This window comes from Antechinus flavipes, chromosome 5, assembly GCF_016432865.1.
Source record: "Antechinus flavipes isolate AdamAnt ecotype Samford, QLD, Australia chromosome 5, AdamAnt_v2, whole genome shotgun sequence".
NCBI lineage: Eukaryota > Metazoa > Chordata > Mammalia > Dasyuromorphia > Dasyuridae > Antechinus > Antechinus flavipes.
Window position 1 is genome coordinate 223,027,584 of NC_067402.1, and position 14,070 is coordinate 223,041,653.

Genomic DNA, 14,070 nt, shown 5'->3' on the forward strand with positions numbered 1-14,070 from the left:
TCAGAAAGAGATAGGGATATACCGAAAGAAGAAAATATACACAAATAGAAGAGAGAGCAAATGGAGCTAGAAAGACATCTAATTATATGTAGATATACATATGAGTATATATATTTATTAATCTCATTTTTTACATTTTGAATTTTTGAGTCATCAGAAAGGAGAGGAAATAATGAGGAGACTTTACTAAACAAGACTTTAACAAAATTAGTAGGAAAAAAATCAGAAGAGGAAGGGGGAAAAGCCTACCAAAATCTCCAACTAATATTTCTGTTCCCAGACAAGTAGACTTTGGAGTCCTGCTCCCTGATTTCCCTCCCAGCAAAAGAGATTCATCCCATCCTCCCTGTCCCCCAATCATTGCTGGGGACCCGTTAAACTTCCCTCCCAATCGCTCAGTCTCTCCCTGTCTCCCTTATCCTTTCCATCTTTATGATGAGGCTTGTTAACAAGACCATCGAGCGGGCTATATATATCTCTGCTGAGCCTGCTCAGGCGTGGAGCTGACGGCTGTAGGTAACTACCAATGCACTAATTAATTGATTCCCTCAGATAGTAAAATACCATCATGTCTACATAGAAAGTCACCAACTCATAAAAATATCTTTACACACATATCACCAGAATATGCATATATGTCTATAAGTATTTAATAAATACTTCTTATATTTAATAAATACTTTATAAATTTAACGATTATGAAATATATGTCCCCATATTGATTTTACTTCTGTAATATTATATATGTATATAGCAAGATTGGTTATAATACCATATATAATCTCTCTATATGGGTATATATACATATATGCATATATGGGTATATATACACATATTTTATATATTCCCAATTTTTAACTGCTTCAAGAGAATGTATGAAGTGGGATAATTTGGGGGATTCAAATAAGATTATTTATTTAAAAATTTACTGAATATCTAATTAAATCCTGTAATAAAAGAAAAATCACCGTTGGAAGCGGGTTTGGGGTAGGAGTGAATTATTTTTGTAGATCTCCCCCGCCTCCAGGCAAGGACCTAATCCAAAGTCTGAGAAAAACTGGGGCTGCTTGATTCCCATGTGCAGGAATGGAAGCCTATCAATCGGCAGCTTTTGGAATCGGATTGTAAAAGACTTTGGATGCCTGGCCTGAAACATTCCATACATCTGCTTAAGCTTTTTCTTCTCCTCTTCTAACACTGGAAACCCCTTCGGCATTTCCTGATCTATGAGAACATTGTGGGATGGTGCAGTATTTGTTAAAACAGTGAGTGACACCGAGCCAAGATTTGTCCTGTGTTGAGAAAAATGGCTGAAAGGAGCTGGGGCTGTTCCTCTGCTCGTTTTTCGTAGCTTTCCATAATTTACTATTCTTGGGCCTCGACAAGAATGTTGTGATGATGAATATACAAGCAGAATATAATTATATGTAATACACTTGCCCACATAATTATACATTTTGACACCTGCAAACAAGATTTAGAAAAAACAAAGATAGAAGATAAAGGCACTAAGCATAGAAACAAAGATAGTGTGTGTAAAAGACATAGTAACTGCAGATAAGAATTATGGCAATCAAAAGAGGTGTAAGATACAGAAATAAGACTCAGATATGCTAATAGATTAGATAAATCGCTGGTCATCCTTATTCCCTACTTTATAAATACAGAAAAATGCATGTTGCATCCATCCATGTATATGACATTTAATTAGAGATGTAAGGTAGAGTATCTTATTTAACTTGTGGAGATGCATGAAATTTCAATACCTTAATGTAAAATGGGAGATTATCCCTGAGATTCCCCCTTTCTCCTCTACCATCCCCTCTTTTTTTTTTTCTCAGCAGAAAAAAGAGGCTTTCTTATCTATCCCTCTTGTTGGTGAGGGCCAGGGTAACTTAAGCAGGACAGAGTGCCTTACTCATGGCCATTCTTGGTTCTTCTACTAAGCCTCTGTCAGAGACAGAGAGCCGGAAAATCTTATATGATTGTAGATAGAAATAACATATCACGGGGACCCGAGGCTTTTTTCTTCCTTTATGGACTGCTAGAAACTGGTGTCAGGAAAATGATTTCTACTCTTCCAAAATATATTGGAAACATTCTTACAAGCCATCTCCCTTCTCAAAAACCCAGTGCTGGCAACCTAGGAGTCCTGGGATTTGTGATACCATTGATACTCTGAATTCTGGGACTCCCTGGGCAGAGCCTAGGGACTGGTCTTTGGAATTAGAAGGAAAAGCATATCTGGATGATGAAAAATGCAAGCAGAGAGAAATAAATATCAATCCTATTCGAGTACACTTGGAACTGGGGCAAATTGGGTTTGGCTAAAGCCTGCAAGGTAATTTCCTAGTCTGGGAAAGGTGACTAGCGATTGATTCTCCAGGTCATTAAAAGCTTTAATGCTGAGCTGAGGTTAGAATTTGATTGCAAATTCCTGTGATATGATCAGAAATCTAAAATCTCCCATCTACAGAGCTTTAGGAGAATAAGATGAATTTATCAATGGCCTAGATATACATTCTTATTAGTTAATATAGGTCCTCCCAGCCCTCCTCCTGACTTCAATAGGTGCTCCCTCAAGGCCAGCCCCAAAAGGTTCTCTCTCTCTCTCTCTCTCTCTCTCCTCTCTCTCTCTCTCTCTCTCTCTCTCTCTCTGTTGAAGATTAAAACTAAGTTTTTCTACAAGATTCCGGTGTCTTTCTCTTTGAAGTCCATACCTAGCTATCATATTACAGCATATCAATTTGCATTGTGATGCATTACACTGCGAATAAATTGTGATTAGTCCTTACGTTCCACACGATTTTAAGCATGTGTCGAATTAAATTACCTGACAGCCTGGTAGAAAACAGAGAACCAGACTGACTGCCGAGGTAGAGAACAGAGAGCCAGAGTCCCGCATCTTCGACTACATTATAGCTTTTTGGCCTCTCAAAGAACTGTGTGGGTAACACACCCGCCTCGATGGAGCTGCTACTGTCTAAATCTCTGGGACTGAAATCTAAATAGCTGCTGGGGCTAGAGCAGCTCTCAACGTCCTCTGGGTGCCCCATCCATCACCGGCCCCAACACTTCCTTTGTCTGGAAGAAGCTGCCACTTGAGTGGGTAGGGCGCCGGCGGGCGGCACTGTGGAGCCCCTGGGGCGTCTTGGAAAGAGAGTTTAGGGGATCAGAAAATCGACTGGGCAAAGGTATAGCAAGATTCCCGAGAATGACAAAACCTACACTCGTAGGATTTATGTTTCCAGATTTCGCGGAAATTTATCTACTTATCTGCATACACACCTCGAAAGACTTGCGTACGTATTCTAGCACTCTTAGAGCTCAGAAACACATTCATATAGACATACGAATACGGAAACATTTCCAGATAGACAAGTCTATTGACAGTTTTTTTTTGGTTGGGGTGTGGAGTTAAGGAATGCATTTTCTAATACACAATCTAATATATTTTCTAATCTAAATCTAGTTCATACTGGAATCTGCAGTGGGCAGTGAAGATAAAACAGACACGAGAGAACTTTCTTTTGTTGTGTGCATGAAGACCCCAAGTACCAGCTCCTGGAAGCCGGATCAGTAAGGATCGATTGTCGGGCTCCGCTTCGAGCGGGAAGCCGTGTGTTTTAGCATCGGTTGGGCTCAGTGGAGCCGCCGGGGCCTGTCTGCGGCGGCTCAATACTAGGCTTCCTTAAATAGCTCAGAGGCCAATGCTGTTCACACAAAGATGAGCAGTTGTGAGAATTATTAGCTTCAAAATCTCATCGTTTCACCAGAATCATTTACATCTAAAGTGTGATTCTCGTTCTCTCTCCCCCTCCTCCTATCTCCACCCCCCCCCCCCACCACCGCCACGCATAGAATTATTTTTGCACCGAATATTCTGAATAATTTTCCTCTTTACTTCCTTGGCTTCCAAGGCTTAACTCTATCCCGAACAAAGATTTGTACTTTTTTTCTGCAGTAAATGTAATATTTTCTGATGATGAGGAGACGCTAATAGAAGCAATTTTCAGAATGAGTCCCCAAAAGAAATCTGTTTGGGGCTAGAATAATAATTTCCCCCTCTCACCAGGATGCTCATGGGGGAATCTTATTTCTGAGCTTGGTGTGGGGAGGAAACAAAAGTCTGTACCCTTTCCTGATATTCTGCAATGTCCCTCCAAGGGAGCCCAAACCTATGGAGAGCCTAGCTGTTGTAAATCCCCATTATTCCTTCCACCTGGTTCCCCAGAATTAGGCGACAATGTTATCAAATAACTCAAAGATAGGGGCAGTAAGTCAGATATTTTAAACAAAGAGGGGAAATGGTCTTAAATCTCCAAAAGAATTAGAACAAAGTATTATTTTAATGATCAAAATAATGACATTTGCTCAGAGCTTTGGAGGTAAGGAGAAGGTCTTGCATCCTCCTGTTGAAGGCAAAGATCCATAAATAAATAATTTCCATTTTCCTGCCCCATACCTCCTCCCCTCAAAACTCCCCTGTATGATGGACTTTCCCCAACCAGGCCTGAACTCTACCGGCTGTTTTTCCAAATGTGTCTTGTTTTCAATAAAAGAACCACCCAAACGATTTGACCATTGCAGGTTGAGGGCAGTAGAGAGATTTTTCCCTCCACACCCACCCCTGCTCCTGACTTTACATACACACGGACACACACACTGGGATGTTCATACACTTATCGGAGAATTTTTGTAAAATAGTTATCCCTACCAGTAGGCCACGTCCTAACCTTGAACAGATGGTTTTTGCTTTAGGAATAGGGTAGTAGGAAAGTGGACACCTCTCTAGTGCTGGGATAAGGAAGGAAAATCAAAGAACCTAGAGCTCAGGAAGAAAGGACAGCAGGAAACCCAGAGGCAGTCCAAAGGAAACTGGAGAAAGAGGCCAGTAGCTTTTGGGCTAATTGTGAGCATTAGTCCCTTAAGGAATTAAACTCCAGCCTTCAGTTTTCGCTCTTCCCGGGTGAAGGCTATAAAGAAGGCTATAAAGTATATTTAACAAACTCACAAGTGTGTGTTTTTAAAATATGTGGATCCTGTAAATAAAAGTTTTTCCAACTACCAACGGCAATTTCTCCTCTTTTTCCAGAATCAGCCGTTCAAGAGCCATTCTATTACACACATCGAACTGTTCCCAACCTGCCCTTTACAATTCCACCTTTTTCCAACAAAACCCCCACCTTAGGGCGTTCCGGCAGGTGATAGATTTCTTTGGATCTCTACAGGCTCTGATTTCACTTTCCAGTCTAGCATATGCTCCCTCTTGCCTGGACACTTTCCTAATTCTATTTTCTGTCTTCCTTTTATCGCCATCATTCTTCCCCTAGGACACACGAGTTTACCGCTCCTATCTTATCTCTGCCTTTAATTATTTGGGGCCAAAAGATGACAGACGCTTCAACAGATCTAGCCTGCTTGCTCTTTCTGTTGTTGATGCCGCCGCTGTTATTTTTTTTATTATTCGTTATTTTTTTTTATTATTTACCTGGTCAGAAAAAAAGGTGGAAATAAGAAGCGGACTCGGGAGGCGAGTTTTCTGGCTTCCCCCCTCCCTGATGAGAGGCAACGGGGGGAGAGGAGCCGGTGACTTTTATTGTTCTCAGAAAATCACATCGTCATACATTCATGGTTTAATTATTATTAATATTAATATAGTGAAGCGACTTTGTACAAGGACTATATAAAGCTGAAACGTGCTAGAGACAGACATTTGCATAGGGATCCTACAGAGAACTAGCGAGAATTGGAGGGGGAGCAGGGAGCGCAATAACAACAGCGAGAAAACTAGACGAAATACACGCAGGAATAGGGGTGACAGACACGAGAACAGAGACACAGACTGACAGAACCTCACGGAAGAGTAGTATTTAAAGCAATGGGAAGAGGATATTGCATATCTTTGTCGTCCTTCCCACCAGCATGCCGCCCCTTCCCCACAATTTCCACAATTTGGGAATTGTGTTTCTTGGACAAATTTAGTTTTGAAATCCAATCTCAGATGATAAGTTTTGATTTTCGAGAGGTGATTAATTGCAAAGAGCCGTTTGTGGGTGCAGGGGGTGAATGTACTGGTGCAAGTGCATGTAAGAATATGATTGTGTGTATAAATAAATGTGTATATTCTCCATGTGTTTCTGTATGTAAATCAATGTGTATAAAGAAGTGTGTGTTTATCTGTATGCAACAAGGAGAAAGAACAGGTGTAAGAAAGGGTGTGTGTGTGTGTGTGTGTGTGTATGTGTGTGTGTGTTTGGCTTTTCTGTGAATATATATATCTGAGGGTGAGTGCATATGAATGCATTCGTATCTATTTGGAAGCATATGTAAGTCTGTAGAAAGTTGTCAGACATACCAGTGTGGATGTTACTGCCTGGCCCTGAAAAAAACTGATAGAGGTATGGATGGAGACCTCAGATGAAAAAAATGTCTTTTTCTCTGGAAAGGGGACAGTTGCTTGGGTATGTCTCTTGGTTACTCTCCCTTCCTCCTCTTTGCCTATTGATTTACACTTCCCTAAAGTTTGGTGAAGAAACCCTGAACCATTGACTTGTTCCTTGAACTACGGAGCTTTATTTAAAAAAACAAAAAACAACTCCTCATCCAACCCAGAAATGGGAGACTTTTTCAAGCCAATCTAAGATTTCACTCATTCTGACCTTAGGCTGGGGCTCTGAGTTTGTTTGTTTACAGGGAATTTTTTCTAATGGAATCAAAATGGCATTCTAATAGAAATCTTTCAAAGAGGAAATTATATAAAATCTTTCCTAGTCTCTTCAAGGACATCTCTTCTTCCAGGTTCTCCCCCTTGCTGGGGGAGATCTTGTCTTTCATTACTCCATCACGTTCACTTAGGGAGAGGGCGGAGGCAAAGAGAAATGGAGACAAAGGGCAGCGTTGGAGGGCCAGAGGTTGTGGGGAGAGAGGAGAAGTACAGAATAGAATATGGAGAGAGAAAAAAAGAAATAAGAAAGGAGGGGGGGGAAGAGAGAGAGAGAGAGAGAGAGAGAAGAGAGAGAGAGAGAGAGAGAGAGAGTGAGAAGGGGGGGCGGTGGACAGTGCAAAGCCAGAGAAGGGGGAAGAAGAAAAGTGGTAAGTAAAGAGGAGGAGGAGAGGAGGAGGGCGTTAGGGCCCCCAGTTCATTGTCACAGGCCTGGGAAATTAGGGTTGAGAGGAGACAGGCTCCAGTATCTCCGTAGCTCCCTTAAGAACAATCCTCCCAGCCTCATAAATTACAAAGTTCTAGCCTACGGCCATGACCATGAACGCCAGAAGCAAAGCCAGACTGGACTGCCTCCATAGTTGGGAAATCCCGCCTCAAATTCTTTCTCCTCCCTCCCTAGTCCCAGCTACATCACCAGGTTCTTCCTTCCAAACCCCATAGCTTCACGTCTTCACTTTTTGCTACTAAATTTAAGCTTCGGTACCTATTTTTCTTCCACTTCTCAGCCCATTCTCATCTGCAGAGCTTTTGATCTTCAAAGTACTCCTTCCTCCACCCACCGACCCCCCATAACATACCTCAGTAGAAATAGGAAGAGTAGGGGAAGGAGGGGGTTCTTGCTCTCACCTAACAAACTCAAGACATCCTAAACTCTGCTTTGTCCCACGGTCTAGATTGGAAACTGGAGATAGGTAGAATGCAATCTAAATATGCACTGGTAAGTATGTCATCCAATCGGAGACCAGATTTCCCCATCCCTCCGATTAAGCCCGCCTTGCCCATGTCTTTGAGAAACGGGGTGGGGGGGATGGGGAGACTAGGGTTTGTGTGTGTGTGTGTGCGTGTGTGTGTTGTTGTTGTTGTTATTTTTTACTGAAGCCAAAAGCAGTTGTCACCCCTACCCAAAGAGAGGAGAAGGCCTTGATTGAGAAGATATGGGAGTTGAAGACCCGATCCAAGTCTCTCCTTTCCCCTTCTGCCAGCTCTCCTCATCTTTCAAGCACACCTAGGACCTATCTCCTCCATTTTTCTCATCCTCCCCATTCCCCTTTCTTGCTGAAGTGGCCTCACCCTTTGACCTTCAGTCTAAGAATTTGAGGAAACTCTAGTTGCCTCCTTGTCTCAGAGGCTTCCTAAACAATCCTCACCTAAGTATCTATCACCAAAGAAGAACCAGGGACAAGGGATTTCTAGTTGAAGTGTCCAACAGGACAGAAGATAGTGGAAGAAGGAAGGGGGTCAAAACCTGATATCTAGGAAATATGCCTTCACTTCACTCAGGCATCAGATTGAGTAGTACACAAAAATGTTTCCACCCTCACCTCCATACATAGGAACAACAACTGAAAATCAGCGTTCTGGAAATAGTTTTGACTTCTTCCTTTCACCCCACCAGAAGCCATCGGCTTCCTATTTTTCCCTCTCTCTGTTTCTCTCACTTGGCCTGGCAAAAATGATGCATGGCATGTGTAGAAAAAGAACTGATTATCAAAACAGACAATAACAAAAATACCCAGACGGGGCAGAGCCCCGGGCCTCTCGTTATAAGCGGGTGACAATGTCTGATGCAGGCGGTCAAGTGGCCAGACGGTCAGGGAGTGAGGCTCTCTCCCTCTCTTCACCAGGGACTCGGCTTAAGTCTGATGTCTCCTCCTTCTGATGCCCCTAAAAGAAGGAGAGGGCCTGCTCTCTGAGCAGAAGTCTTTTCTTTTTCATCCTCCGGTTTTGAAACCAGATCTTGACCTGCTGGTCACTAAGATTCAAGCGGTCCGAGAGTTCTCTCCTCCTCTGGCGGGTGATGAATTCGTTCACCATGAACTCTCCCTCCAGCTCCGCGAGCTGCAGCTTTGAGTAGGGTTTGCGCTTCTTCCGGGACCGGGTGTGCATGGGATACCAAGGGGCGCCTGGGGAGGAGGGAGTGGGCACAGGATAGTTGGCTTTGGAAGGTGAGGAGTTGACAATACAGAAAAGGAAAAAAAAATACAGAACCTCAGTCCTTCCTCAATCTCCCCTGTCTTCTTCCCTATGTCTCTTATTTCCTTTCTTTACTGCTCCCCAACACTCTCCATGGTGTTTGTTGCCTCTCCTTTTCTTAACCCTTCATTCTTTTGCTCTTCTTTCCCAACCATACTTTCTGCCCTTCCCATTCCCCATTCCTTCTTCTCCCAAATCCTTCCCTTTCTTTCTTCTCCTCAATTCTCTTCTGCTCTCCTCTCCTGGGGAACCCTCTCAGGGAGCCTTGGGCAGGATGGACTTGCATGGATCAATAGAAAAAATAAATAATATCCACTTGCTTTCTGAGACAGAGCGAAAGGAGGAAAGAGGGAGAAAAGAAAGAGGAAAAAAAAAGAAAGGAAGGAAGGAAGAAAAAGAAAGAGAGGAGAAGTAACATTTAGGGTGCAAGAGTGGTGTGGATAGGGTGTAAGAGGACAGATTGGGAGGGAGGAAATGAACCCTTAACTCCTACCCCCTGTAGCTTCCTGGCCTTCAATCCTCTGGCAGGCGGAAAGGGAATTTCTCATTTTATTTTATAGGGATATTTACATGTTTATAGGCCTCCCCCCTCCCCTTTTCTTTTCTTTTTTTGAAAGAAGCGCTCACTAATGAAACATTCTGCCACCCCAAACCTCTCAAAATACACCCAGTTCCTGAATTCTGTCAGTTGTACTCCCCACGCGCCAACCCCCTTGTCGCGACAGAATGCCCGCTAGTTGCAATAGAGGTTCTTGGCTGAAATGGAAGGTGTGATCCTTACCACTGGTAGAGAGCCCGTTCCCCTGGCCTAGGGGCGACACCAGGCTGGCCCCATCGCCCGCGCCGCCGCCCTTGTTTCCCTCGTTGAGCAAGGACGAGCTGGAATCGGACTCGAGTGACTGGCAGGAGGGGGGATCGTGGGGGGGTCCCGCGGTGCCGTCCCCCCCGCCACCGCCGCCGCCGCCGCCGCCTGCAGCGTAGTCGTACTTGAAGCCCATAGACGGCGGCCCCGACGGCTCGAGCTGCAGCAGCCCGCCCCCCTCCCGCCCTCGCTCCTCGCGCTTCAGCCCACCGCCCTCGGCGCACGCCTCGCGATAGTAGCACTTGCTCTCCTCCACCCGGGCCAGCTCGCATGTCCGGCCGAAGGATGGGTTAAGCGACACCGGGCTGCCGAGGTAGGGCTGGGGATAGCCATTGCAAGGCTCCGCAGACGGCCAAGGTAGGGAGCAGACGTTGTCACGCCGGGGATAGGACAGGGAAGGCAGGCCGGGCAGCTGCCCCCCCGAGGCGCGGAAGTTGGGGAAATAGAAGGTGTCCCCCGTGTGGATATTCACCAACGGCCCCACAAACCCGGGATTAAGGAGATTATGTTCGCCCATTTCCGCGGGGCCCGACCGAGAGCTTCTACTTTATTGCTATCTGACATTAAACATAGTTAAACCTGCGGACGCGTCCCATTGGCCGCTGAACGGTCACATGGGTGCCTGCTGGAGGAGGGGTAGGAGGAGGAGGGGGTGGGGAATGAAGAGACAACCCCCCCCCCCCAATACACACAGCCAACACCAACTTCTCTTCCCCTTTTCTCTCTTTTTTTTGGGGGGGGGGCGGGGAACTCTACGTTGTGGAAGGAGCTAATTCATTAGATTCTAGTTGTTAAAAAAGAAAAATCACACAAAATCCAACCCAAGGAACGCAGCAGTAACTCAATCTGGGGCGAGGAAGGAATAGGAAAAGAACACACAAAAATCATACATACACCAATAACATATGCACACCCCCACACCCTCTCCACCTACCTCCCCCCCCTCGTGTATCCTTTCGCCAACAGCTGGCCGTACGCAGCCCTTCCTTCTTTAATTAGCTCCTTTATTAACTAAAACCGTTGGAATTTACAATATCTCCCCAATAAATTACTATTAGATATTGTGTCATATAAAGTTTACTGGCTGTTTAAGGAGACGGATGAGCCCTTTGGCTACAGGGTTTATTTACAGTAGAGAGAAGTAGGGGTAAGAACATGTTTCTCTCTGGGTTCTCTTTCCCATTCTGCCTCCGGGACCTGTTCTCGCTTCTTTTCCATTGGTTTCACTCCAAGAGTTGGGAGAGGGCACCACAGACTCTTGGAGAGGGGAGTTCCTCCCACTCAATAACCCATCCGGAGGGGAAATGATACCTCAAGACCTCTTTTCCTCTCCCTTTTCCAACAACACACCTTTTTCATTTACCTCCACTCCCTGTATCGTAGGACAAATGCGGAAGGCAGGAGGGAAGGGGACACCCGGCTCCACATGCTTCCCTCTACCCGAAACTGAGTAGGGTCCGCTTCCTAAAAGATTGCTTGCAACAGATTACCTCCTTTGCTCTCGACTTGCTCTGGGAAGAAACGAGGAGGAAGGCTTGCGAGCGACAAGAAGATCCCAAAGAATCGAGGCAATTGGATGCCCTAGAAGGAACCAGTCCAGTAGAGGACGCGGCTTCGGCTGGAGCTCAGGGTTTTTAGCTGGGAGACCAAGATTCGTACGGATGTAGAGCTGAAGAGTAGTACCGAATTCAATCCTAGCCCACACCAATCCATACCAATAACTACCATTGTGCACCCTCAAGTGAAAGTGGGGATAAAAATAAAAATCTGTACCAGTTTCTATCTCCAAAAGGGTATTGATAGTTCCAATTAAACACCTAGCTGACTGCAAATAAGGACATATGCTCCCGCTTTAACCTAATGGGAAATTAAATGCGGAACAGGAAATTAGATATATTTTGACCTTGTTTACGGGGCACTGAAACTCCAGATTAAAAATAATCATAATAAAAATCTGGATATTTCATAATATCTTAGAGCTGAGAATCGGTGTATACCAAGTATTTGGATACTTTGGGCTAAATATTTCAAGCAGCATTGAAATTCTTAGCATACTGTAGACCCAAGCTATTAAGGGACAAAAGGCAGAATGGAAGTGAGAAAGAAAGAGTGGCCCAGAAGAATCTAGAGACACTGAGCATATCGATAAAGAAAAATCTGTAGGCTCTGTGTGTGTGTGTGTGTGTGTGTGTGTGTGTGTGTGTGTGTGTGGCGCGTGTGCTCGCGCGTATGCACACCAATTGATAACTAGATAATTAGCAAAAGAAAAAGGAGACTCATATGTAAATATTCTCCTTGTCGTCTTTCTGCTAAAGGGACATTTCATGGGCGAAAAAAAAAAATCCAGATTCCTCAAATTCCACCGTTCCCTGGACGGTTTCGTATCCTAAAACCGTCGCCTCTGAGACAGACAGAAATACGTGCTCCCTCCCCTGCCCCAAATTCCGCCCGTCTGTCCACTAGATCAGACGAACTATCCGACTCTTGAACCATTTCTACCCATTTCACTCTTTTCCTTATGCATGTCCTCCTATGGCTAGTGATGGGGTGTTGGTCGAGTTCGGTTGCCCAACCTCACCTTCCATCCCCAGTTAAATCCTCGTTTTGTCCCTGAGATTACAGAAGTCCTCAGATCGAAGCTCTTTGGGAAGAAGCCTGGTCCATGGAAAGATTGTATTTCAATATTAGTCCTTTCCGATTGGCAACAGCGTTTTTCTAGCCTAAGGAAAAGGAGACTAGAATCGGGGACAATTCTCTGTCTTTTTACTAACTGTCCGCAGGACAACCAATTTCACATCTAGCCTACCATTTCCAATTATCATTGTGGTTAGCTGTTCCTGCTATAACAATTAATATCATTATTTTAAAGGTAGCATTCTCCTTTCAAGAGACACTGCTGTCAATCTTTTAAATGGCGCTTCTTATTTTAAGCTGTTTTGGTAAGGTGAGCAATATATTATTATTTTTATTTTTATCAGGAGACTCCGGTGCAAATTCACACTGACATACAGGGCCTTGTTAGACAGTATTCCTAGCAGTAAGCTTTTGTTTCTGATAATATTATCGTAGAAATTAGTTATTAGTATAATCATATTGCAGTTTCTATATAGGGAATAGATTCTTCCTTCCCTTCTTTTCTCTTCCCTTCCCTTTCTTCATCGAGGTAGAGAATAAGGAAGGGTTCTTTGCCTCTGAATAAGCAATTGGAAACCCCCCCTCCCCTTTCTCCTGATCTACCAGAACCCAATCAAAGCAGAAAGCTGGATAAATTGTTGATAGATGAAAACAGATTATGGGGTTGGGGGGCGGAGGAGGGGAAAGATTTTTTTTCCACCCAGGGATCTATTTTTCCCCCCTGGGTTGGCTTAACAAGAATACAATTATTATTGGTGGAGTCAAAATGTGCCATATCTCCCAAGTCATCAGCGCTCCAGAAGGAGAAAAAAATCTCCATCTACACTGGAGAATGTCGTCCCCTCCCTTTTTCTTCGTTCTTCCTCCTCAGAAAGCAGAATGAGCCTAAGGACTTAGTGTAGGGAATACCATACCCCTCGTCTGGGTTCAATTCACGCCTGCCTCTTCAGTTCTTCCTTCATTTTCTTCCCTTTATGTCAGAAAATGGAATATTTCATTGTGTGGAAATTACGGATCTAAGCAACCCAAATCACCCAATCTCCGCAAAGTTCCCTCCCCCACCCCAACCTATTTTGCTTTGCTCCTACCCAGGTTCAATCTATGTTGACCCTAGACGCCTTTGACAATCTACCCCCAATCTGCCCAGAACCCAAGCAGCACTCCCTTTATACGACTCAAATTCCCGGATTTGCCCCATGTTATCGTGGTGACAGACGCAGAGAAGCCACGGATTCCGGGCATCACCAAAGACGCCGCAGAGCAGCACATTCCCGAGAAGCTACAGCGAGGACACACATAGGCTAGATCCCTAGCCGAAAACCGAGAGACACAATATCATTCTTCTACCTCAGCCAATTTCGCGACGCAGGATTAAAGCGTAAAACAAAAGCCATTCAACCTTAAAGATGGATAAACAGCCTTGGACTGAGAACATGAACCCTACAGGACTTATTGACTGATGCCGACAGATACAGAGAGATATTAATCAATAAAAGGCAGAAACAAAAATCAGCTTCTCAACCTTGCTCAACTAAATTCAGCAATTACCTCACTAATTAATTCCTGGATTAATTAAAATAGATGAAATGGATGCTTGCTGATAAATCTTTTTTTTAAAAATCTTGATTGTACACCTTCCTGAGGACCTACTCAA

At 44.3% G+C, this 14,070-nt stretch overlaps 1 protein-coding gene across 1 annotated transcript; it reads right to left on the reverse strand.

Annotated features, from left to right (window-relative positions):
* Positions 1-8,611: 8,611 nt before the first annotated feature.
* On the reverse strand, positions 8,612-10,299 carry HOXC12 (homeobox C12). Its single transcript, XM_051961752.1, has 2 exons — positions 9,702-10,299; positions 8,612-8,850 (listed from the first exon to the last, which is right to left on the reverse strand). The coding sequence occupies exons 1-2, from the start codon at positions 10,297-10,299 to the stop codon at positions 8,612-8,614; spliced, it is 837 nt and encodes a 278-aa protein (XP_051817712.1).
* Positions 10,300-14,070: the final 3,771 nt, after the last annotated feature.

Bases quoted from the DNA above. Each gene is read 5' to 3' on its own strand.
- HOXC12 (XM_051961752.1), bottom strand. From the start codon at position 10,299: ATGGGCGAACATAATCTCCTTAATCCCGGGTTTGTGGGGCCGTTGGTG. The intron at 8,851-9,701 runs GTAAGGATCACA...CCTCCTCCCCAG, and splicing joins GAACGGGCTCTCTACCAGTG to GCGCCCCTTGGTATCCCATG.